We start from the raw sequence: 26,881 nt of genomic DNA, 5'->3' as shown, positions 1-26,881 counted from the left end.
GTTAAAGCTGCATGCGATCTTCTGGATGCCTGTGTCTCTGCCACCGTCTCCTAAAAACATGTTTTTTCTTTAATTAAATTAAGAATTCTTTGCGGAGGGCGATTAGGACAAAACATGGTTTGTGATTGTTTTGCGACTGCTTTTTTAACCGAATTTTTAATCAGCTCAGTGAATTGTAGTACACAGTTGTCAATATCTTCGAAAGACTGTAAACAATTCGGCAAGATAATATTAGTTTCTAATTCGTTATGAAATACAGCCCAGTCAATTTTACCATTTATTAGTTTCAATGGAGGATTGGTAATGTTGGTTCTACAGGAGCAGATATATTAATAGTTGTACGCATCAAGTAGTCATTCAATTTATTACCATTTGAATTGAACATCAAATTTCTTGTGTGAAACGAATCTTGTGAATTAATCAAACAAATACAATCTAACACGGTAAAAAGTTAAAAACAATAATTAAAAACACTTAAATATAAACTTTTGAACAAACAATTCGAAGAAAATAGCGGACTAGGAAAAACACTAGGTAAAACTGTTTTGTCAGTCTCGTTTTTAATTTGTTGATTCACACCTGATGATGGCATCTTCGATGTCGAAAGGCCTCGTGGTAAAATACACAAATTATTGAAGAATTGTGAGTTTTTTTTTGTAAAATAATAGAAAACTGATATTCCAATAAGAAGAGCTCCTCCTCCTTCAAAGTTTAGTTAATTTAGGTTAAATATAAATAAGATCGCACAAGAAACAAATCAATTAAAATAATTTATCATAATTAGTTTTAAATTATAACGAGTTTCTAGTTATAGAATATACGGTATTGCTATTACAACAATAAAGCACCGAAGTAACAATAACTGCAAAACGGTTTCTTTCCGTTATGTTCAAGACAGCGAACAATAAGCTCAGAGCCTAAACTCTCTTATGATCCCTGACATCTTATGACAGGGAAGGGGTTAGCGACTGTGTTATTCTGACCTAAGGGGTTCTCACAGCAACCCCAGACTGGTGTAATCTGCCAGATAAAGAGGATCCGAATGTTCCTATTTTTTTATTTTATAATAGAAAACTAAACTATTCGTATTCAAATGAAGACAGAATTTTACAGATTTGCAACTTATAGTTTAAATCAATACCAGTTTATATTCAACTTCAATTACTGGCCGTATATTGATTGTAAGTTATACCGAATATTACTGTAGTCATGGAATTACTCAATATAAAGTTACTTTTATAATCAGTTCAATAACAACACTGTTGTAAATTAGTAGCAATTAGTGAGCGCGTAATCTGAGTTTATTAATTGGAAATTAATTGCGTTCTAAATAAATCAGCGTTGACTGGCCTTTTGATATTCGTGGGTGCAAAAGTGTATTTCTTGAAAATAATAATATTTTAGATAATTATATATAATATAAAATATTATTATTTTAGATAATTATATCTAATATAAAATATTATTATTTTAGATAATTATATCTAAAATATTATATTTTAGATAATTATATCTAAAATATTATTATTTTTGCAATATAAAAACATCTTTAGATTACTCATCCCGTTTTTTTCCTTCCATATCATAGGTTTAGTACTAGAAACTAAAATTAAAAAAAAATTTAATGTATTAAAAAAATAACATATTTTTATTATAATTTTTCTGAAAAATCTACTAATACGAATTCTTTAAAGAATCATTATGTTGCTAATGTAGAGTTTATATAATTTTTAATACTTAAAGTTTAGGATCTTAAAATTTTGCAAAGTTTTGTGTAAAGAGAAACTTAAAACGTGAATATTTCTAAAAAAATTAACCATCTATATCAAATTATCGCATCCCTTTTACTCGTTAATATAAGTTACATCTGATGTTCTTGGAACTAAATTCTTGGCAGATTAAATAAACGGGTATTAATTTTTTTTCTCGAGAACTTTGTAGCTGACCATCTTGCTTCCGAGAAACGCCTAGTAAAATACATATTTTCGTGTTATAAATAAGCCCTTTCATGTGATACATTTAGTTTTGAATGTAAAATAAAGTAAAGTTGTAAATGGTAAAGTAACTTACCTTGGTTGATGTTTTATTTTGCAGATTAATATGGATAATAGTGACGTGATGTCCTTCTGACGAGACCACGTTGTCATGAATCTTAGGATGTCTCAATAAATGGCTAATACCGTCGTGACTTTGTTTTTAGGCGACTTTAACTTTGAGTTTGATTTTAACGAGAACAAATTCAAGTGCTTCCACAGCGTTCATGTTTTAGACTTCTAGTCTACTAATTTTCACTTTTTCCGGCTACAGCTGCAATGCCGAGCCAAGATGCTAACGCCCGCGCTTGTGAGTCGACATCAACGTGAAGGGAAGTCAATTTCAAAGTTTTAATAATTATTAAGTTCGTCTGCAAATTTCCCATAGAACATTGGAAATATTAGTCCCACCCAGTGATATCAATTAATTTATTATCACTCTATTTGGCAGCAACGTGACAACACATCTTTAACATCTAGAAGCGGTGTTTTAATGTTCATTTACCACAATAAAACATATAAGTAAACTTTTCTAATCAAGTATTCATTACTACGACCCCAGCGGTATCTAACCTCATGTGTTTCGTCCATTCGGTAAATAATAATGTATTATTTCGAATAAGTTGTTTTCTGTAATGTAGCTCTTTTCCTTATGATTTAAACCAAACTTGCCGAGCAGACTAATCGTCTTATGATGACATTTCACTCATTACTATTCCGCAGTGTCTTTGTGTCCCTCAAAAAGTTTATTAATACCGACGTCTTATTTGAAAATCTTATCATTGTATACTATTAGATCTATTAATCGAACTCTACTTATATGAAAATACAAGAATTATATTGCTGTGATCTTCAGAGTACCAGGAATATTAATTTACCATTAATAATGTTGTAGTAGTCTAACCTTTGATTATGTGTCAGTCTATAGGAAGATATTGCAGCAAATGCTAAACTATGTTTCTAAATGAAACTTTGCGCTTGTGCGCTATCTATTACCAGATAAGAAATTTCTACTACAAAGTCCCCCAACGTCGATTCACAATTTATAGACTATGAAAATAATGTCTGGAAAGTAAAGGTCGAATTTATTTTCTTGATACTCTGGGTTTTCATGTTTATATGTAATTTGTTGTTTTAAGTTATACAAAAATTGCATAAGCATTTATTACTTGAGGATGGGTTTTAAGGATTAAGGACTCGAATATAGCAATGTATATTTTTCCTCTTTATACTGTAGAACAACTGTTAAAAGTGGGTATAGAGTTTGTAGGAGTCTGTGGTAGGATCTTTCAACAGAGCGTTGTCCTTGGCTAATCAAATTAAGGCTAGGTATTTAAAATTGCGTTTTCGATTACATACTTCAATTTAATCGATATCAGAGGAACATATTCTATAAAAAGTATCATGGTATATGGTGGCTATAAGATTAAGCACTTTCAAAATCCTTATCGGTATTTATTTATTTTATTATTTAAATCCTTATATTTTAAAATTTATCAGGTGAAGGAAACAAGAATTTTTCCAGACATTTGTTACCGTTCAGTGATACAAAGAAAAAAAGAAACACTACGTTTCGAGATCTGCAATCTGATCTCTTCTTCAGGTGACATCTCGAAACGTAGTGTTACAGATTTTTTTTGTATCACTGAATGAGTGCCAATGTCCAGAAAAACCCTGTTTCGTTCACAATACTTCCATTGCCATAAAAAAAACTTCAAACAAAGAATGTATCAGTTGCTGTTAAACGTACATAACTGTGAACTGAGTTGATATCTGGTGGCAATAAATTATAACACCTCGATATAGAATAGGCAAAATGCCCAGGAATGTAATATTCGATGGGGCATAATTTGGGAATGTAAGGGGATAGTAACTTCGTGTCCGGCACTCGATATTTGAGCCTTACCTTTAATACTAGGTATTAATTGCAGGATGGTTCAGGTTTATGTACACCATTTTATTAATAGTTGATCCTATGATCTTGCTTTGATCCAAGATCAGTTTGATCTTGCGTGAGTGATACAAAGATCAACCTGAACTTGATTTAAATTTATGTAAAAAGTTTTTTTTATGATGTTTGTGCATTTGTAAGTTACAGGTAATTTAAATAAGGTTTCAAAACAAAAATATGAATGTTAAAGCAGTTAATATTCAGTGAAAGTTATAACAGTTAATTCTAAGTATATTTAAAAGAGTTTTATTCGTTTCCAGGTACTGTAGTAATTGAGTAGAGTAGAGTCTGTGGTAGGATCTTTCAACAGAGCGTTGTCCTTGGCTAATCAAATTAAGGCTACGTATTTAAAATTGCGTTTTCGATTACATACTTCAATTTAATCGATATCAGTGGAACATATTCTATAAAAGTATCATGTTATATGGTGGCTATAAGATTGAGCACTTTCAAAATCCTTATCGGTATTTATTATTTATTAATTTTATTATTTAAATCCTTATATTTTAAAATTTATCAGGTGAAGGAAACAGGAATTTTTTCCAGACATTTGTTACCGTTCAGTGATACAAAGAAAAAAAGTAACACTACGTTTTGAGATCTGCAATCTGATATCTTCTTCAGGTGACATCTCGAAACGTAGTGTTACAGATTTTTTTTGTATCACTGAATGAGTGCCAATGTCCAGAAAAATCCTGTTTCGTTCACAATACTTCCATTGTCATAAAAAAACTTCAAACAAAGAATGTATCAGTTGCTGTTAACCCATTAAAGCCTAGCGGTACATTAATGTACCACATAACATATGCTGCAATAATAAATAAATAAATAAATAAATAAATAAATTTCTTTATTGCCGTAATAACAATTTTTACAACATTGCATGGCACGAGTCAAGTCATGTAGGTATTTAAATAAAATAATATTATAATGTTTACAAAGTTATATGTAAAGCTAAACAAATAAAAGAAAGCACTTAAAATTTTAATCCTCAAATAAAACAATACTTAAATAGAGAGAACATTATGGCTTATCATGTAGGCCTAAAGCCCGGCACCCCCCACTCAACGGCTGTACCAACTAACCTCCCCAGTCCACGAACTCGCCGACGGAGTAAAAGGCCCCTTACACCAATAGGTTCCTTAGCTTCCTCTTAAATAGTGGTTGCCCATTTTCAGCCTGTAGGTCAAGAGGCAACTTGTTGATAAGTTTGGCCCCGACCTCAGATGGCAGGGCTTCGAAAGCCCGGAGCCTGTGCTGCGCTGGTATTAATGCATCCCTCCCTCTAGTGTTGTAGTCATGGACGTCTCTGCCCCGCGTCACTTCACATTTGTAACGACAGTACAGGACAGTCTCGTACATGTAGAGGGATGGGAGCGTCAACAAATCGAGATTTTTGAAGTGCTCCCTGCAGGATTCTCTCATTCCTATTTTCGAGATGATTCGGATTGCTTTCTTCTGCAGGACAAAGCACCTTTGGAAGTGGGTGTTTGCGCATCCTCCCCATAATGTTATGCCATAAGACATGTGTGGGTACACAAGGCCATAATAGGCCATTTTTAGAATAGGAATTGCAGAAAATTCTGCTAACTTTCTCAGAGCAAAGATGCCCGAGGACATTTTGGCGCAGACTGCGTCTACATGATTGTCCCACGTTAGACTTTTGTCAATGTGGATTCCTAAGAATTTAATGCTGTCCAGTTCTTCAATGACTGTGTCATTTAGCACAACTGATGGACCACAATCATGGGACACTCTCCGCCCCGAGAAATAGATGAAATTGGATTTTGAATCATTTGTCTGCAGATTGACCCTAGATAAGAACTGCAGACAAGAATTTGCACTTACAAAACATTCCACTTCCAATGAGGCCCTGCATTTACTCTGAAAACAGAGAGTTGTGTCATCTGCGTACTGAATCATTTGGCCAGATGATATAGATGACCTGAGGTCATTAACATAAATTAAAAAAAGAGCTGGGCCGAGTATTTATCCCTGTGGGAACCCATATTTTACGACGGCGTTGTTTGATGAAACGCCATTTATATGGACTTTTTGCAGGCGGGAACTCAGGTACGACTCAAGCCATGAGAGTGGAGTACCTCGTATCCCACAGTCATGTAGTTTTGAAATCAGAGTCTGGTGGTCCACACAGTCAAACGCCTTAGACAGGTCAAGAAATACGCTAAGCGTAGTTATTTGCTTGTCCAAGCCCCTCACAACAATGTCGATCAGTTTCGTGACTGCATCAATTGTCGATATTCCCTTCCGGAAACCAAACTGTTCCTTACAGAGAATATCATGCACGTCCAGAAAGGAAAGCATTCTAATGAGAAATAACTTCTCAAATATTTTGCTGATTGTTGGAAGAATGGCAATGGGCCTATAATTGCTTGGAGATTTTGAATCACCTTTTTTGAAGAGTGGAATGATTTTTGCATTTTTTAGGCCGTTTGGAAATTGCCCAGTTTGGAAAGAAAAATTAATCATTCTGGCCAATGGTTTCAAGATTGTGTGGAAACACTGTTTAAGAAGCCACCCCGACAAACCCATAAACATCCCTAGAATGCTTGGCCTTTAAGTCCCGGATCACCGCAGCCACCTCGCCCTCTGTAACAGGTGTTAACATCATCGACGCTGCTGGGCTGCATGACCCCCTGCTGCTGTCAGAACTTGACAATGGCATATTACCACTCTTCACCGCCACATCTACAAAAAATTTGTTTAGGATGTCCGCAATCAAGAAGGGGTCTCTCTAATACTTGATATAACACACTATGTAGATAAAATTTGTTTGAATCAAACATAATATTACTCTACAAACATGATTTAATGTTTGCAGTGTGGTAGCACTGCTTCAGCTGTGTTCAGTTTTCAGTTATGTTGTGTAGCATATGAGGAATCAGTAGACTATGGATTTTCACAAGAGGTAAGTTTTGTTTTATTCTTTAGTGAGCATATAAGAAAAGTTATTTCTAATACAAATGTTGTAATCAACAAAGTACTATATGTAGTAGACATATATGTCTAATTTACACAAATGGCAGTGGTTTTCTTACATATACACTAGACATAACCTAGATGGTACATTATTGTACCGCTAGGACAACACACTACCATGTCAACACAATAACCTGATCTGCGAAATTGATGTTTACATATAATAAAATCGTATCTAAATGGCCTGATTATCTTATTTCTTTATCTTTTTTATGGTATGTATGTGTTATTGTACTTTGGATATAGACTATAGATTATACATTGGTTAATTCTTATAGGCTTACCTATTATATGGTTTTGGTTTCGTTACAGATTGACTGTTGCTGAAATAACAACTCTACTTGAAAAGAATGATGAAACTTCCCTCTGTGCAACGGATATTCATTCAACCACCTGAATTCGATGGGGATACATCCGCAGAAGATTCTGCAGATGAGGATGATGGGGGTAAACTAGACAATTTACCGAAAACTCAGTTAGCTGGCTTCGGAGAAGCAGTGTTTTGGCTGATGGCACAAGAATGGGGGATGAACATGACGAAGTGCAAGGTATGCCTAGGGCTTGTCACAACCTGTGATCTCACTGAAGAAACCAATATCTAGCGGAATCTCTGGGATCGGTACACTTACCGATGAAGCTACCACCACCCCTAATCTAAAACGGAGAAAAACCTCTAATTTGCTCTCTTTGCCCACAGAATCTATTACTAGAAAGCTAAAATTTTGATGGCATTCATAAAAAAGACATGAAGTGGGAAAAAAAGATATAAAACAACGTTAACAGGTTGAAACCTGAACCAAATTATAGTGAGTTTAACAATAAAACACCAACTGAACTGTTTGAATTATTTTTTCTGGGAAAATGTCTACGATACCCCTTCCGCAGAAGAATCGTATGACCATTTTCATGAAATCCTTTTACAAAATCCTCAATCTAACATGCCCTCATAACAAATCCCGTCTAAAAAGAAACTCAAGATTTAAGGCAACCAATGAAGAATCTGAGAGATTAAGAAAATGCTTCCTCAGAGCTCTGGAAATGGAAAGGACAACTGGTTTTGAAGAACATAAAATAGAAACTGCTGCCAGAAAGAGGGACTATGACCTCTATCTGAAAAAATTAAGAAAACAGTCAACTTCAGATTTCATTGACAACTCGAACAACAAACAAAGGGCTATTTGGCAGGTCATTAACTATGAAAGATGCAAGGATATTAGAAAGGACGAATCACTAAAACTTGAAATTAATGGAAAACAAACTGACAATCCCAACAAAATAGCAGAGCATTTCAACCATTATTTTACAAAAATAGCTGACATAACTCTCTACAATGCTGGCCAAGCCATAAACAATCACTTACCATCATGCAAAGACTATGGCGAAATACCTGACTTCATCCTTCATCCAACCACACCAGAAGAAGTATCCCACACACTCACATCTCTGAAATCAAAACCATCAGCAGGAGTCGATGAACTCAACTCCACACTACTGAAACACTGCAAGGATGAAATAGCGAGTCCTTTATGTCACATAGTCAACCTCTCGTTTTCACAAGGCATTTTTCCAACGAAACTCAAACTTGCAAAAGTTTCTCCTAAACACAAAAAAGGTAGCGTAACATCACTGGAAAACTATAGACCAATATCAATTCTCCGAACATTATCCAAAGTAGTGGAAAAGATTGTACTAAGCCAACTTATAAACACACCTGACTACTCACAACATCTTGACGACCCAGCAGCATGGCTTCCTCCGTGGCAAATCCACAACTACGGCAATAGTACACCTGTCAGAATTCATCATTGACCAACTTGAAGAAGGTGCGACTGTGACTGCCATGCTGTTGGATTTCAGTAAGGCCTTTGATTGCCTAAACCACTCTCTACTTCTCCAAAAAGTAGAGAACATGGGCAGTAGGGGAGCATCACAAAACTGGCTTGCTAGCTACCTGAAGGATCGACAACAACTAGTTGAAGTGCCATATACGACCAACAACAAACACATCCCATAAAGCAAATTCGACCCTACTCACCAATCCACTAGAGGTGTCCCTCAGGGATCAATATTGGGACCAGTGCTTTTTATTCTAATGACAAAATGATCTTCCAAGCTATCTTCTTGACTGGGCCCAAGCAATGCTTTATGCAGATGACACAGCCCTTCTTATTGCAAAAAAGACTCAATATCCCTCGAACTGGACTCTTTTTATAGCTCTAAATATGACAAAACAATATTGCCAACACAATAATCTTGTCCTTAATGAGAACAAAACTCAGCAACTTATATGGAAAGGCCGACGAAGAACAAATGACTACTATGGTCTACCAGAAATAACTCAAGATAATGAAGCAAAATATCTTGGTATTACAATAGATGACAAGCTATCTTGGAATCCACATATTGACAATCTCTGTAGTAAGCTTAACTCTAGTATTTATGCTCTTAAAAGAGTAAAAAATTCTTGTAACCATGAAACTACAAGAAACAGCTTACTTCTCTCTAGTTGAAATCCCATCTTAGGTATGGATTACTAGCATGGGGCAACTCCTCAGCAAGAAACAGGGACCGTGTTCTAGTTCTACAAAAAAAAGCTATCCGAATACTAGCAGGACTGACTTCTCTCGAGTCATGCCGTCAAGCTTTTGGAGAACTTAAAATCTTGACAGTGGTTCTCACTCTACATCTGCGAGGCCATCTGCTACACAATAACTCAGAAACCTGAAACACCTAGGTAACAATCACAACTATAACACTAGGAACGCCTATGACTATGCCCTACCTACACATCACCTGACCCTGTTTGAAAAGAAACCTACCTACATGGGAAGCAAATTTTTCAACCAACTTCCGGAAGAACTGAAGAGAAATAGAGAAGACAAGAACTTCAAGAGATCACTCAAGACCTGGCTGCTACAGAAATCATTTTATACTCTAGAGGAATTTTTCAATGCTTGACCTTTCTGACTACATCAAATATCCAATGTAACTTAACTACTTTATCTCATTGACTCTGTATCTTTTTGTAACCTTTTGATTATGATTTTTTTGACGCCAAAAACTGTACTCAATGTATATGTTAATAAAGAATTTTTGACTTTGACTTTGACTTTCTGTAATGATATTATTGAATTGTTGGTCAAAGAAAGTATTACTTATAGCAGGCAAAAAAACAACAATAACATTTCTGTAAGTCATAAAGAAATGGAGTGTTTCTTAGCAATTCTGCTTCTCAGTGGCTACAACCAAGTGCCAAGCAAAAGAAACTATTGGGAAAATGAATTAGATGTAAAAAATTCTTTTGTATCTGAGGCTATGAGAAGAGACAGATTCTTTTACATAATGCGCTACCTGCATTGTGCTGATAACTCTAAGTTGGACGCTAATGATCGTTACTCAAAGCTAAGGCCTATGTTAAATATTTTAAAGAAGGGATTTTTGGACAAATATAAAGGTGACACGGAGCTGAGTTATGATGAGTCGATGATTTGAATATTATGGGAAGCATGGATGTAAACAATTTATAAAAGGGAAACCGATTAGATTTGGGTACAAAATTTGGTCTCTGTGCACCTCTAAAGGTTATCTTATAAACTTTGAACCTTATCAAACGAACATTCCTGGCTTGCACCAAGATGAAGAAAAAGATTTTGGGGAAAATCTGCTGCTCCTCTTGTCAAGATGATGTTTGAAATGCCAGATAAGTACAAGTACTTACCATTTGATATATCTTTTCACAATCTGTTCAAAGGAATCAATTTGCTTAGTTGCCTCAAGACAATGAAACTACACTGCTACAGGCACAATTAGAAACAATCGCCTGCCATCAAACAACAAAACTTTTGTCTAACAACACCATCTGACATGAAAAAGCAATCTCGCGGTTACTATGACTATGTGTCGTGTAAGAAAGAAAACTTGATTATTGTAAGGTGGATGGACAATTCTGTTGTCACTGTGGCTTCCAACTGTTACAGTGTAGAACCAGTCGGAAAAGTAGACAGGTACTCTCAAACTCATAAAAAACACATCCAAATAACTCAACCTAACTTGATAATGAAGTATAACAGAGCAATGGGGGGAGTGGACAGAATGGACCAGGGAGTGTCCAATTATAGAGTGAATATTCGAGGAAAGAAATGGTGGTGGTGCATTTTTACTTGGATGATAGATGCTGCAGCCCACAACGCTTGGGTTCTGATGAGGGCAACAGGATCTAATATCTAACATCTACTGCAATTCAGGCGAGAAATTGTGAAGACCTACTTGACCAACTATAAAGTTCTTCCCAAGAGTCCCGGCCGAACACTAAGTGCGTCAAGATTCAGTAACAGCAGCTGCCCAGTATCTGACGCCATCCGTTACGATCGTGTGGACCATCTGATTGTGCCAACCAATGGGGAGAGGAGAAGGTGTCAAGGAATGAATTGCACAAAAAGGGTCCAAACTCAATGTATTAAATGTAATGTTGGTCTGTGTGTCAATTGCTTCAAGCCGTTTCATTGCAAGTAAAATAGTTTGTTTATATAAGATTTAGTTTAGTTTGAAATGTAATGAACAAAAGGACTGATTCCATTTTGTAGATAAGACCAATGGATTGTTAGCGTAATGTCATAATTAGCATAATGGTCTTAGTATAAATTATTTAAACTCATTAATTGCAAATAAAAAATATATTTATTAAATGTTTTGTTAGTTATTTTAACCAATAGTCCAATTTTTAATTAAAATCAATCACAGTTAAAATATAAAAAGAGTGTGCATTTATGTTATGTAAACAGGCAGTAGCCGAGAAGCCTAGCGGTACATTATTGTACCACCCCGTTCTGCAACTACTGCCTACTCATATCACTAAAAATGGTGTCAATAGCCTAAATAGCACTTGTAGATACTAAATATATCAACATATTTGTAAAAATTAAAAAAAAAAAATAATTCAGGCTTTAAACATACATAACTGTAAACGGAGTTGATATCTGGTGGCAATAAATTATAACACCTCGATATAGAATAGGCCAATGCCCAGGAAATGTAATATTCGATGGGGCATAATTTGGGAATGTAAGGGATAGTAACTTCGTGTCGGCACTCGATATTTGAGCCTTACCTTTAATACTAGGTATTAATTACAGGATGGTTCTGGTTTATGTACACCATTTTATTTATAGTTGATCCTATGAACATTAGATCTTGCGTGAGGGACACAAAGATCAACCTGAACTTGATTTATATTTATGTAAAAATGTTTTATGATGTTTCTCCATTTGGAAGCTGTTGACATGGCTGTCCCTAACTTTTACAGGTATTTTAAATACGGTTTCAAAAACAAAAGTATGACTATTATAGCAGTTAATATTCAGTGACAGTTATAACAGTTAATTCTAAGTATATTTAAAAGAATTTTTATTCAATTGCAGGTACTGTAGTAAACTGACTATTTTCTTACAAATTCTCGTATGTAAAACGAAATGAAATCTATCTATAAGCCTTGAAAATAAACACATTTTCTATTCTGTTACTACGATTTCTGCCTTTGAAACGTAACAAAATAATACACGAAGGTGAAATTTATAATGTAACAAGTCTCTTGTGTTACGAACAACACAGCCTCTGATTACTAAGTGATTACAATTCTTTCGTTGCAGAATATTCTACTTAAGAACAATTCAAATTCTGTTACATTAGTATGCTGAGATGTCTCTACTTGGGTCTCTAAACGAATCAAACCCGCCGCCTGCTGCTCTGTCGTCTCCAGTTTGAGTTGATTTAACTGTTGTACATCCCACCAGCTTATTTGTTGACTAAATTACTTGTCTTTTCGTCACTTTAATTTTTCGACCACTTAGAGGAAGGGCATTTTAAAAAAGAAACATGAATTTCACAATTTCTTACGAGAGATTTGTTGCAAATAAGAGCAAGAACTTATACAGAGAAAGAAGAAAGTTACAACCTAAGTGTAAAACCCTCGAGGCTATATTATTACCAAAAACGATCCAAATGACCAGCATGTCAGCTTAGATTCTTGTTCAAGTCTGATAAACAATGTATGACATTAAACACACTAATCTTCATCGTATAGTATAGGATACAGATCATTGAGAGATTAAGCTAAACCCCAGCCGTTAATCGATTGCGATTACGGTAAACTGCAAAATCTTGTGACTGATGTCATACTTTTTTAAATTTTAATAAAAGAATGAGATAAATAAAAAACAACTTTTGGGGAGCTGCTGGTATGAAATTAAATTTCTGCGTTTGATCGCCAATACATAGAAATAATTTCCTTCCAATTTGCTTCGATATATAATTATAATATTATAGTTACCGGTGAAAATGAAAAGACATGTTTCTTTATTAGGGACGAAATTAAGACCTCTTGGCCCTTTTTAACAGTAACTCTCATATAAAGGACTAATATACAAAGTACCTAATAATTAAACTCAATATTTTCAAAACAATGTTTCAAATTAGCAACTAATAATACAACTTTATTGAGGAATATAAACTAAGTAATTCTTACAACGATAAAAAGTATATAAACACATTTGTAAACACGCACTCTCCTAGAAAATGATAATAATGTGTTCTTATTATTTTATATTTTATAATTTTATATTGGAATCATAATCTCCCCACACATACTACTCATGCCCATTGCAGCTGCAGAGAAGAGACCTACAGGTCTCCTGTATAGAGACCCCGTATCATCCATCCGCTCTTAATATAGTGTTTCTTCGGCGGACGCCATTAACCGAGGACGACTCTCTAAGGACTTTAATGCTACGAGGAAGATTCGATAGATAACCCGCCGTTATTGGAAAAGAATTGTAATGTACAGAAGTTATGTACAACGCCACGCAGAGCCTAGACGAACCAGAGCGAGTTCTATCCACACCATTTTGAGAGACAAATTGGAAATTGTTGAAGAAATAATTTGGAAAACCAGAATTTGAAATTGAATGGACCATTTTAAGAATATTAATTGATCTTAGATTTTTCAGCTTTGGGATATTTGAATCAATATATTAAGGCATTATATGCTAAATGAAATTGTATATAGTTTTATTTTCTCCGAAGATTTTCTCCAAAAGCCACCGTCATATTGATCTTCACAATCTGCAGCAAGAAAAATAAGGCATTATGAGAGGTTTTGACAACAACAGTTTTATAGGAGGTGGGAAAGAAACCTCTGCAGTATATTCAGTGAATGTTACAGATGCAAAAACTTTCTTAAAAGTCTCTGCCACTGCATCAGTCCAGCTTAGAGTACAATTTATCGCCAGTCCTAAGTTCTTAACTTTATCATGGTGGTACAGTTTTATTTACCAGTAACAATACGATAGCTTGAGTGGTAATGAGATATTCATGGATTGGGTTAGGGTTTTCGAGGTTTAGTATAAGTCCATATTTACGGTACAGTCCAGTATATTGTTAATGACAGTGTTGATCATGGTAATGCCATCATCGATCAGGTGTGTGTAAAGGTGGACATGTAATCTGGAGGTCATCAGCATACATGTGGAACTCGCAATGTACCAATACTAAGCCTTTAATGTAAAACACAAACAGCAGAGGACCAAGTACGAAACCTTGAGGGACACCATACTCAAGACAGCCAAGATGAAGAATGATAAGATCAACATCTTTCTTGCATAGATTTGGTTATGAACTATTGCACTTGTAAGATTAAAGTTATATTTCTAAAAATGTTTTTAATTGGCTGAAAGGTAGCGATGATCACTCGGGGGGACTGGAAAAAATTAATGTATGTCTGTTCGTATCATCTGTCTGGCTGAACGATATCTCGAAAACGAACTGACATACAGAATTGACTAAAACTTCATTTATATATAGCGCACACCGTTTGTATATTGTATATATGGCTTATAAAACATGGCAGCCAAAGTCAGGAGTGTAAGTTATTCAATGCCATGAATCACTGGAATTCGTACTTGACTCCTAGAATCTGGAGTCATACGAGTCTGACGACATCCAAAAAATCAAAGGTGAATGAAAGATGTGTAAGAACAGTTTCTAGTGTACAACTTTGAATCAACCCTTCCCGCCATAGCTACTTTTAGAATAGTTTTAAAGTTGAAAAAGAAAAACATTTTGCAAAGAAGTAAAAATTTTTATACATTTAATTACGTTAAAAATAGGAAAACTACAAAGGTGGAGTAGTCATGAAGGTTTATATTCCTTTGAGTTGCAATTAGTTTGTCAGCATGCCAAAAAAAAGTTATTAAAGCCAGTAGTAATATAGGAAACTACAACACGGATTCATTGTTGACAGAGAGCATAGCATCAACAGAGAAAAACATTTCAACATCTTCTGTTTCACAAACGAATTAGCTTTGTTCTGTCACAGCCATAAAAAAATTTGCCTCCTTCCGCTGTTGCGACTTTAATAGGAAACTATTTTTTAAAGAAAAGCAACTGTTATGGGCTTTAATTTTTAATGTAAAATATAAACTTTATATATTTTGCAGGATATATTTAAATATCTTCACAATTATAAATCATAATATGGAAAAGGGTTGGCTTGAACGTGAGTAGAAAAATGTTCTAATTTAAAACTAACTATTTACCACATAAAAGGATATTTCCCATCTAAAGTGAGCTGTATTAATAATGTTTTTTTACAAAGCTAAAATAACACACCGGGAGGAGAATCAGGTAGGGAATGCGTGAGCGTGGTCCCGATCGGTCCAATATGTCGGACTTTGGACAAATCCGACAAAGATGTGGTCCGATTTTTTTTTTGGATAATTAGAGATAGCGCAGGTTCAAATCCTGTCTCTGACTGTTGCAATTTTTATCAGTACCAATCAACCTTACTGTACTATATCGACTCTCCCCTTCTTATGTTTGGTGGGATTCCTCGCACAGTCCAGTGTGCAATATGGACGGGTAGATAAGTCCTTCTTAAAGGGATATTATCAGAACGCTTCACGAAAAAAATGAGCAAATCGGCAGCTAAGTCAGCATTCTGTTGAAGCTTAAGTTACTTAGGCTACCAATATTAGACATATCATTTACACTTAGTTCTATGATAGTCCAAATCACTTCCTGAGGTTTGCCTAAGCGTTGACGAATATTTTACACTGGTCTTATGGTAATCATGATGGCAACGAGAAAATATCAGAATGAATACATTCGTAAGCAAACTGTGTGTGAAGTTTCAACATGTGACATTTTTACTCATAGGGCGAAAGAAAAATGAGTGGGAAGTCAATTTAAAAATTGTTTGACCCAATCAGTGACCATTCTCTGACAGGCCTTGGTGAACTTTTAATGAGGTTTGGGCTAGAGTCGTGAGCAGAATGTAGATGATTTCCTCTACAAACACTCCTCTGACACGAGGCGCTGCTCCTCTCTGTCTGCACATACAATTATAACTCCTTTAATCCTTGCTTTGAGAGTGACGTTCGTTTAGTTAATGAATAGGTTATGAATAGGTTATGAATAAGTCTATGAGGAAAACATATAATTTATACTTGGAATCTGTCACTACTTGAATCAATAATGTAATACGCTATCTAGTGGCAAACGAAAGGAACGGCATATAAATGCATTATAGTGTAGTAATGTCGTAATGTCAAAAATTGCTAAGTTGGTGCAATCAATGCTGGGTTTGAAATATATATATTTTATGTTGAACTCTAAAGCAAAAAATATTTGACGGTTCATTTAAAGTAGAAAATTTATAAAAATTCTAATGAAGCCAGATAAGAAACTGTTTTAGATGATTTGAAGGTTTAAAAATAAACATTCTTCCTCACTGAATGGAAACAGTTGTTTGAATGTGTTGCGTTATTATTACTAAATACTGTAAGGAAACTACCGTCATTCTTTACATTGTCTATTCTTATATTTAACATTTACTTGAGTAGTACGGTACATCAAACCGAACTTGCTAAACTAATGTACACAACTCAACTCTAATATGCAAGAGTATATTGCAATGTATAATAATATGTCAATAGTCAAACTTAGTTTCAATTCACCTAATCAGTTTATGTGTCATCTATTGTATTAAATATAATGACTTTCCTGAAAATGTATATGCATTCCAATTTTTCCTTAGGAAAAAAAAATCAGTATACATAATATTTTATGATTTTTTTAGATTTTTAGTTTTTATCGATATTTAAGATAGAACCCGCTTTGTCACGTAGAATCGACCGTTTGTTTTGTGTTCAAGTTTGCAGCAACACGTTGTTCAGAGTGGCAAGGAGCTATTTAAGCCAGTTCCAGAAATCTATTGTCGTCTGTGACAGATAAATTGTTGAAAGAACACAAGGGTTGAGAGAGAGAAAGACGTCTGCTGCTGTGCTACAAACGTTTCAAATGCAGTTGTTCTTTGAGAGCTCAGAAAACATCTGCTTCCTTTCACTGTTGCGAGTTTAATAGGAAAACTCTTCTTTTCAAACGAAAGATCACAGCGCTTTTATACAATAGATGTCATGTACAGTTTATTTGAAAATATATCAATATTTACCTTTGTATAAATAAAAGCGGACATTATGGTTCTGGAGTCACAGGCCAATTTGTATTGTATAAGCGTATAACCTGGGTTTTTCTTAAAATCAATAGAGGAATTTCTCCTTAGAAAGGAATTTATCGTCAGCCACCCGATTTACGACGCAAGTAAAAATGTAGGGAGGTAATAAAGGGTTTAAAATATTAAATAATAAATTAGTTCAACATACTTAAAACTGATCGTTGGACGTATAAATTATTGTTTAAACAAACGCAGCACCAAATAACCTTACATTTTTACGCTGAAGGGGTCAACTTTCAGTTTCTGTATGTAATTGTCTGGTGGTGAAATAACTTTGATTTTAAGTGTTGAAAAGCGAAAAAGTTTACATTTTTAACTCATTTGATACTACCAGTTCGAGAGCTTCCATCATAAATAGTGCAGTGCGACTTAAGATTGATTTCTTACTTGGGTATATCTATGGATAAAAAGAGGATGTACGCTTTCGAAATGCAAATCGGTTATATTGAGGCGTGAATCGAATTAAAGAGAGCATTCAACTCTCACCCATGTGCTGTTACGAATGCTTTTGTGTTCATTTTTTATCTTAATTTAAGCGTATAAATACACTCGGTTCCATACCGGAGATTTACTCTAGGATCAAAGGTTGACTATCATTAACGTTTCTCCCTGGGAATTTCGGGGGAGATATTTTAGACCGAAGCCTAAGTATTTCACAAGATATTTTAGACTTGTGAAGTTCTAAGTCCATGAATATAAGTCTAAGGAATATAAGTCTATGATACCATTGTATGTCATTAGGCATATCGTATTGACTGTGAATTTTAAGACATTACAAAGCAGTTTAAGAAATGGAAATATTTTATATAAAAACATTGCAGATGCGATGAATGATGCGACAGTACTGAGACATTAGTATGCAGAGTGGATTTCACTAAATGTCTCTTAACGAGGGAAATACTACATTTTCCTCCTTCAGTTGATTGTCATCGTTGTACACTGAATCTAGTTATATCCTGTGGTATTTCGTCTCTCTCTCTCTCTCTCTCTCTCTCTCTCTCTCTCTCTCTCTCTTCTCTCTCTCTCTCTCTCTCTCTCTCTTCCTCTCCTCCCCCTCCCCCTCTCTCAAGAAACAAGAACAACAACAACAAGAAAAATATTTAACTTGTGTCACTATTATTGAAATGTATTACTACAACTATTATATAACTATCAAATAATGGATATACACACACGTTATGATCATAATTTATTTAATTAATTAAAATTGTTAGAAACAAAATAGTAATATCACTCTCGTTCTGTGAGTTTCCACATCCTCTTCGATCTTAATTAATAACATCGACATAACAAAGAGGGAGGCGCAATACATTAGGATTAGTGGATCCTTATCCGGGACATTAAACCTGATTGGGCAAAATTACATCCGATGAGAACAAACCTTGTTATTACACTCTTAAGAATTTATAGGTGTGTTTGTAAGTAAACATTGTTTTTACTACATAGAATGTCTGATACACACAATGGCTTTTCCTTTTTTTACTATCTGGATAGTAAATGCACAAAGACAATATTTTACATAAATTGCAATATTTATTGCGTACTATCTGTAGAAGTATGTAGGAAAAATGAAACTAAGGCTGAAAAGTTAACATGTTTCAAAAATTACAGTCCTGTGTGTTGGCAGTTTGTTTATTTATCTTTCCACCATTGCAATGTGAGACAACAGGCGCAGCAGAGAGCAACTCCGCTAAAGGAAAACAATTCTGTTGTTACAACTCTGTAAGTGGCACGGGGCAAACATTACGGTTTTGGTCTTTGTTGCTCCTTTTTTGTTTTAGTTGCACTGAAAAGGTGTTATTCTCAGTTGCTTGATGCTCTCTAAGACTCAATAGTTATAACTGAAAATATGTTGTATTGCCCGGATATAATATTTATTTGAAAGTTTGTATTGGTCAGGTATATAACTTTAATACGTCATCAGAAGCCTTACATTAACACTAAATTACTCTAAATAACGATTTAAAAAAATGAACAAAAATGCTTAAACTAAAACTATATGCTAAATAAATAAATAAAAATACAGTTGCTCATTTACAACTCGCTGTTTGAAACTGTTGCTCATAGTTACCACTTAATTTGCCAATATGTCAAAACAACTAACTATTGTTAACAATGTGAATGACAATTTCAACTCCAGTTAGATATTCTTTGTAGTGCAGCATATGGAGTGTCTGACGCTTTCATATGCTTGACTCCTCGAATCTGGAGTCATGTTTGTCTGAATAGATCCGAAACTTTCGCGATTGATAAAGTTCAAAAATTATGTTTTCGAAATCCGAGACACATTAGACCACAAAAATATATTGTAATGCAGGTGAAGAGATATTGTCATTGTCTCACCAGGTACTCTACTGAGTGCACCGCGATGTTTTAGACACGATCTCTAAGCACCTTGGCGCACCCGAGTTTGCTGCACATAATGTACTTAAGGTGGGAAGGTTTGATTCGAAGTGAGGTGGACGAAACACTAAGAGAAAGGTGAACTGGAGCTAAAATCGACATACACGTTGACTCAACCGTTCTCATCATAGCTGCGTTATGTTTATTGCAAAAAGTTTGTAAGTTATGCGTTTTAACCAAACACGAAACAAACAGAAGTTACATTACTTTAATAAATCGAAACCCTCCTTCATAAAAACCTTTCTTGTACTGTTTTTACTAACTTAAAGTAAATTTAATATAATTACTAAACCTGGAAATACAAGAAATCTTTTTAATTATCATTGGATTATAAGACTATATTCTACAGATTAGAGTAAGGAAATGTAATTAGAGATATATTAAAACATAAACAGGTGAAATAATATAGTTTCCCCCATCGATAAGCTATCAGGTTGCTTGCCGATGGAATCTGTTTGCAGGGGGTCATCATCACACACAGAATGAAACCGCAGTATCTGAGTGATTGCTGTACGGAGCATCAACAGTTTTAGTAGACAAATACATGTACTTAGCATTGTTGCAAACGTCTAAGTACATGTGCATGTACTAATTGTCTTCTCATCTGACGAAGAGGATACATTTCAATCCTCGAAACGTTTGTGTTATACATTTTGTACACATATAACGATGGAAAATGTCCAACAAGTTTGAAATTCGAGTTGTAAAGTAACAAAACGAAGAACGTCTAGATTGTTTGTAAGACATATTGCAGTTCTAATGCCTTTGTTTTTTTTTCCAAAATTCTCTGTAATGTGTCTAGATAGTCTACCAGATGTGTTTCTCGGACTGATTTAGCGGATGATCAGAACCTTAAAGATACTCAAGCTTTGACTTTGGGGTTGTTCTCTCCAGTATGGGACCGAGCGTATTTACAGCTACTTAATATATAAAATGAACAAAAAAGCTTCATATACACGAGTAATTTCTAAAAAATGAGTGAGAGTTGAATGTACGTTTCTTTTATATTCACTCCTCAATACAAAAATTCAGTGTAAATACTCGTAGTAGTCCAGGAGCCACGCACCGATTCGCCATGTGAAAACAAGAATCCTGTTTGTATCGATACATGACTTGAGAAAAAAAAATATAATAATAACTGAGAGCCACACTATTTATGAAGGAAGCTGTACTAGAAGGGTAACAAATGGGTTAAAAATATAAAATTTTTTGCTTTTCACACTTAAAAGCAAAGCACCGACAACAAAAGGATACAGATATCTAAAGTTGCCACCTTCAAGGTCGAAATTTAAGGTTAGTTTACGGTTGCGCTGTTAAATACAATAATTTTATTACGTCCGACGATTCAGTTTTAAGTATGCTAAGCTATTTATTATTTTAGTATTTTAAACTCTTTATTACCTCCCTACATTAACTCGGGTGGCTGACGATAAATTCCTGTCTAAGGAGAAATTCCTCTATTGATTTGAAGAAAAAACCAGGTTATTTACTTATACAATACAAATTGGACCTGTGACTCCAGAACCATAATGTCACTTTTATTTATACAAAGGTAAATATTTATATATTTCAAATAAACTTGTACATGACATCTATTGTAGTAAAAGCGCTGTGATCTTTCGTTTGAAAAGAAGAGTTTCCTATTAAACTCGCAACAGTGAAAGGAAGCAGATGTTTTCTGAGCTCTCAAAGAACAAATTGCGTTTGAAACGTTTGTAGCACAGCAGTAGACGTTCTCTCTCTCTCTCTCTCTCTCTCTCTCTCTCTCTCTCTCTCTCTCTCTCTCTCTCTCTCTCTCTCCCTCCCTCCCTCTCTCTCTCTCTCTCTCTCTCTCTCATTTGAGTGAAGTAGTCATAGATTGGTTTGATTCGTACTTGAGTGACAGGTATCAAAGAATTAGGACTGGTAAATGGTACCTTTTCAGATTGGAAATTAAATTCAGTTGGTGTACCCTAAGGTTCCACTTTGTCACGTTACAGTTTCCAATTCATAGGACTACTACGTACTCCAATTCTTTCCATGTTCAGTCTATAAGAAACATGAATACACTGGATGACGATGTAAAAAATGCTACAAGTAAAAGATTGTTTAAAGAAAAATTGAGAGGAATCCTTTTACAGAGATATACCTAATTATTATAAACAATTTAATTAATTTGAGACAAAAGTGTGTTTTTTTTTGTGATTATACTGTTTTATGTTATTATAAATTTTTGTATTTAATAGATTTACATTATTCATATGCAGAAAAATATATTTTATTTCTACATTTTGTAAAATTTATTGTTATTATTATTATGTTGATTCTTGATACAACTTATATAATGTCAATACTTTGATAATTGTGGTAATTTATTAATTTGTTTTGTTCTTTTTTCATGTACAGAAACAGATTTAATTACTATTAATTGTTATTATGTAAAATTTTGTATACAATTTTAGTACAGTTAAAATATTATTGTAAATGATGTATTCGTCACAACTCTGTTTTATTTTTGTAATGTATTATTTTGGAGCCTGTCCTGGCGGAAGAGTGGACCTATGGTCTAAGCCAGGGCAGGTAAAATAAACGAATTGTCTCCTCTCTCTCTCTCTCTCTCTCTCTTTCTCTCTCACACACACTCTCTCTCTCTCTCTCTCTCTCTCTCTCTCAACCCTTGTGTTCTCTTCAACAATGTATCTGTCACAGACGGCAATAGATTTCTGGAACTGGCTTAAATGGCTCCTTGACACTCTGAACAACGTGTTGCTGCAAACTTGAACACAAAACAAACGGCCGATTTTTACGTGAAAAAGCGTGTCCTATCTTAAATATCGATAAAAACTAGAAATCTAAAAAAGTGATTAAATATTTTTTATACTGATTTTGTTTCAACGCAAAAAAGTGGAATGCATATAAATTTACAGGAAAGACATTATATGTAATACTATAGATGACACATAAACTGATTTTAGGTGAATCGAAACTAAGTTTGACCATTGACATATTATTATACATTGCAATATACCTTGCATATCAGTGTTGTGTTGTTCGGTTTAAGTTCGGTTTGATGTTCCGTACTACTCAATGAACTGTTAAATATAAGAATAGATAATGTAAAGAATTACGTAGTTTCCTTACAGTCTTTAGTAATAATAACGCAACACATTCAAACAATTGTTTTCATTCAGCGAGGAAGAATGTTATTTTAAACCTTCAATCATCTAAAACAGTTTCTTATCTGGCTTGATTACAAACTTTCTAAATTTTCTACTTTAAATGAACCGTCAAAAAATTCTGCTTTAGAATGAAACATAAAAATATATAATTCAAACCCATTATCGATTGCACCAACATAAAAGTCCTTTGATACTTTATTATATTACTACATTAATACTATAATACATTTATATTCCGTTCCTTTCATTTACCCAATATATATTGCGTACTACATTATTGATTCAAGTAGAAACAGATTCAGGAATAGGCGACATGTTTCTACATAGACTTATTCATAACTAAAGGTTTAACTAAACGAACGTCATTCTCAAGGCAAGGATTAAAAAGGAGTTATAATTATTATGTGAAGACCAGAGAGGAGCAGCGCCTCGTGTCAGAGGATTGTTTTTAGAGGAAAATCGTCTACATTCTGCTCACGACTATAGCCCAAACCACATTAAAAGTTCACCAAGACCGCACAGAGAAGTGTCAGTGATTGGGTCAGACCCAACTAACACCGTTGTCATGTTACATTACATAATATGTAGACTATTGGAGACACATCGTTGAGACACCCATCTACAACTGATTGAGATCAAGTCACCAAGGCCGGATAGAGAGTGTCACTGATTGGGTCAATCCCAACTAACACCGTTGTCATGTTACATTTAAATAACCTACATGTAGACTATTGAGGACACGTCGTGAGACACCCATCTGCAACTGATTGAGATCAAGTCACCAAGGCCGGATAGAGAAGTGTCACTGATTGGGTCAATCCCAACTAACACCGTTGTCAAGTTACATTACATAACCTACATGTTAGACTATTGAGACACGTTGTTGAGACACCCATCTGCAACTGATTGAGATCAAGTTCACCAAGGCCGGACAGAGAAGTGTCACTGATTGGGTCAGACCCAACTAACGCAGTTGTCATGTTACATTACATAACCTACATGTAGACTATTGAGACACGTTGTTGAGACACCCATCTGCAACTGATTGAGATCAAGTTCACCAAGGCCGGACAGAGAAGTGTCACTGATTGGGTCAGACCCAACTAACGCCGTTGTCATGTTACATTACATAACCTACATGTAGACTATTGAGACACGTTGTTGAGACACCCATCTGCAACTGATTGAGATCAAGTTCACCAAGGCCGGACAGAGAAGTGTCACTGATTGGGTCAGACCCAACTAACGCCGTTGTCATGTTACATTACATAACCTACATGTAGACTATTGAGACACGTTGTTGAGACACCCATCTGCAACTGATTGAGATCAAGTTCACCAAGGCCGGACAGAGAAGTGTCACTGATTGGGTCAGACCCAACTAACGCCGTTGTCATGTTACATTACATAACCTACATGTAGACTATTGAGACACGTTGTTGAGACACCCATCTGCAACTGATTGAGATCAAGTTCACCAAGGCCGGACAGAGAAGTGTCACTGATTGGGTCAGACCCAACTAACGCCGTTGTCATGTTACATTACATAACCTACATGTAGACTATTGAGAAACGTTGTTGAGACACCCATCTGCAACTGATTGAGATCAAGTTCACCAAGGCCGGACAGAGAAGTGTCACTGATTGGGTCAGACCCAACTAACACCGTTGTCAAGTTACATTACATAACCTACATGTAGACTATTGAGAGACGTTGTTGAGACACCCATATGCAACTGATTTAGATCAAGTTCACAAAGACCGGTCAGAGAAGTGTCACTGATTGGGTCAGACCCAACTAAAAGCGTTGCCATGTCACATTACATAACCTACATCTAGACTATTGAGGGTGGGACACGTGGTTGAGACACCCATCTACAACTGATTGAGATCAAGTTACCAAGGCCGAATAGAGAAGTGTCACTGATTGGGTCAATCCCAACTAACACCGTTGTCATGTTATACAAGGTGGAGCGCGGGTAATTTGCTTCATTTGGAAATGAAATAAAAAAAATTATGAACCTTAGAAAAAAATTTTTTTTATTTTAATAATATTGAACAGGAAGGGAATTTTTAAATTACATGGTTTTAAATAATTGTATCTGGCAAATGTCAACCTTCGGCATCCACACACTGCTGCATACGTTTTCTGAAGTTTTCATTAACTCTAACAAGCATGTCGACTGGTATTTCTGCCAATTTCAGCCTCAATATTGTTCCTTAGGTCTTCCAAGGTGTTGGGACGGTTCTGATATATACCTTCGACTTCATATAACCCCAAAGGAAAAAATCGCATGGGGCTTAAGTATGGTGAGCGTGCCAGGCCAGTTGACATCACTCCTCAAAGAGATAAGTCGTCCAGGAAACATTTTCCTCAAACAATTCATGGTAACCCTCGCTGTGTGTGCAGTGGCACCATCCTGTTGGAACCATGTATCCTCTAATTGCATTGCCTCAAGAGCCGGCTGAAAAAAATCCTGTATCATACTCAAGTACCGTTCGGAGTTCACAGTTATGGCACGACGGTTATCCTGAAAATAGTAAGGTCCAATGATGCCTACTCGTGATATGGCGCACCACACAGTGACACGGTCCGAATGCAGAGGTCTCTAGTGGACTTCTCTGGGGTTTGTTTCACTCCGCATGTTTTGCTTGTTGACACACCCACTGAGGTGAAAATGTGCCTCATCAGAAAAGAACACAACTGCGTCACGCGGTATAGTTGCAAGCATGTCTTCACAAGAAGTACGCCGTGTCAAATAGTCCCGTGCTGACAGTTGATGGACCACGCACATTTTATAGGGTGAAATCTCAGTTTCATCATGAATAATACGGTGGAGAGAACGGTCTTGAAATGCCAAAGAGCAAGTGATTGCTTTCCGAAGTCTTAGCAGAAGAGCGTGTTTACTCTCCCGTGCCAGAGCGTTTTGGACGAGTTAGACTTTCATGTTTACTGCCTGCTCTAACTCTATTTCGATGATTTCCTGGTTGTTTTTTGGGTAATTCACTTCTTCTGAGGTCTCCCTTATCGTACACATTGGACAAACATTTCCCTGCTGTTTGACGACCAGGGAACCTAACCGGGGTCCGCGTATTGCGGGAAACAGCAGAAATCGTAAACCGAAAAAAAGCACGGCCTGCTACATGTGCACAATGCTAATGAATCGAGGTGGGCATGTTGAAAAAATACGCTTTCAAACCACAAAACGCATCCTCATCCTTCTCGTGTCCACTGCATTGATGGCAACTGGAAACGTCGGAGGAATACAAAATCTCTCCGTCCAGCCACTCTAATAAGCCCACGCTCCACTACTTCTCCTCTCTTTGACCAACAGTGCCGCCACAGCCCTGCAGTGCAAAACGCAAATTACCAGCGCTCTCACCCTGTACAACATAACCTACATGTAACTATTGAGACACGTTTGTTTGAGACGTTTGTTTTTCACCGCCAGTGTCCTTGAAAAATGAATATTTCACATTGAATGTGGCAGACATTAATTTTGTCGTTTTGTAAAGTTATGCGTATAATCTATGCCAAAAAAAGTTGATCAGTTGTTGTTTTTCACCGACCAGTGTCTTGTAGAAAAGGGAGTAGTATTTTACAGTGAGTTTGACAGAGGGACAGAATCTGGTCGTTCGAAAGTAAGCGTATAATCTAGCAAATAAGTGAGAATGGTTGTTTTTTTCACTCGTATCAGTGTCCTTGGAGAAATGAGGTATTTCAGAGTGAAAGTGACAGAGACAGGAAGATCCTGTTCTCGTTCGAAGTAGC

At 35.5% G+C, this 26,881-nt stretch overlaps 1 protein-coding gene across 1 annotated transcript; it reads left to right on the top strand.

The window, feature by feature from the left end:
- Positions 1 to 7,337: 7,337 nt before the first annotated feature.
- Positions 7,338 to 8,998, top strand: LOC124371682. The gene is made up of 2 exons (XM_046830019.1): positions 7,338 to 7,532; positions 8,729 to 8,998. Exons 1-2 carry the CDS (start codon positions 7,338 to 7,340, stop codon positions 8,996 to 8,998), a joined length of 465 nt encoding a protein of 154 aa, XP_046685975.1.
- Positions 8,999 to 26,881: the final 17,883 nt, after the last annotated feature.

This window comes from Homalodisca vitripennis, unplaced genomic scaffold (assembly GCF_021130785.1).
Source record: "Homalodisca vitripennis isolate AUS2020 unplaced genomic scaffold, UT_GWSS_2.1 ScUCBcl_1846;HRSCAF=5976, whole genome shotgun sequence".
Lineage (NCBI taxonomy): Eukaryota > Metazoa > Arthropoda > Insecta > Hemiptera > Cicadellidae > Homalodisca > Homalodisca vitripennis.
The sequence above is the reverse complement of the archived record's forward strand: the minus strand, read 5'-3'. Positions and strand labels throughout refer to the sequence as shown.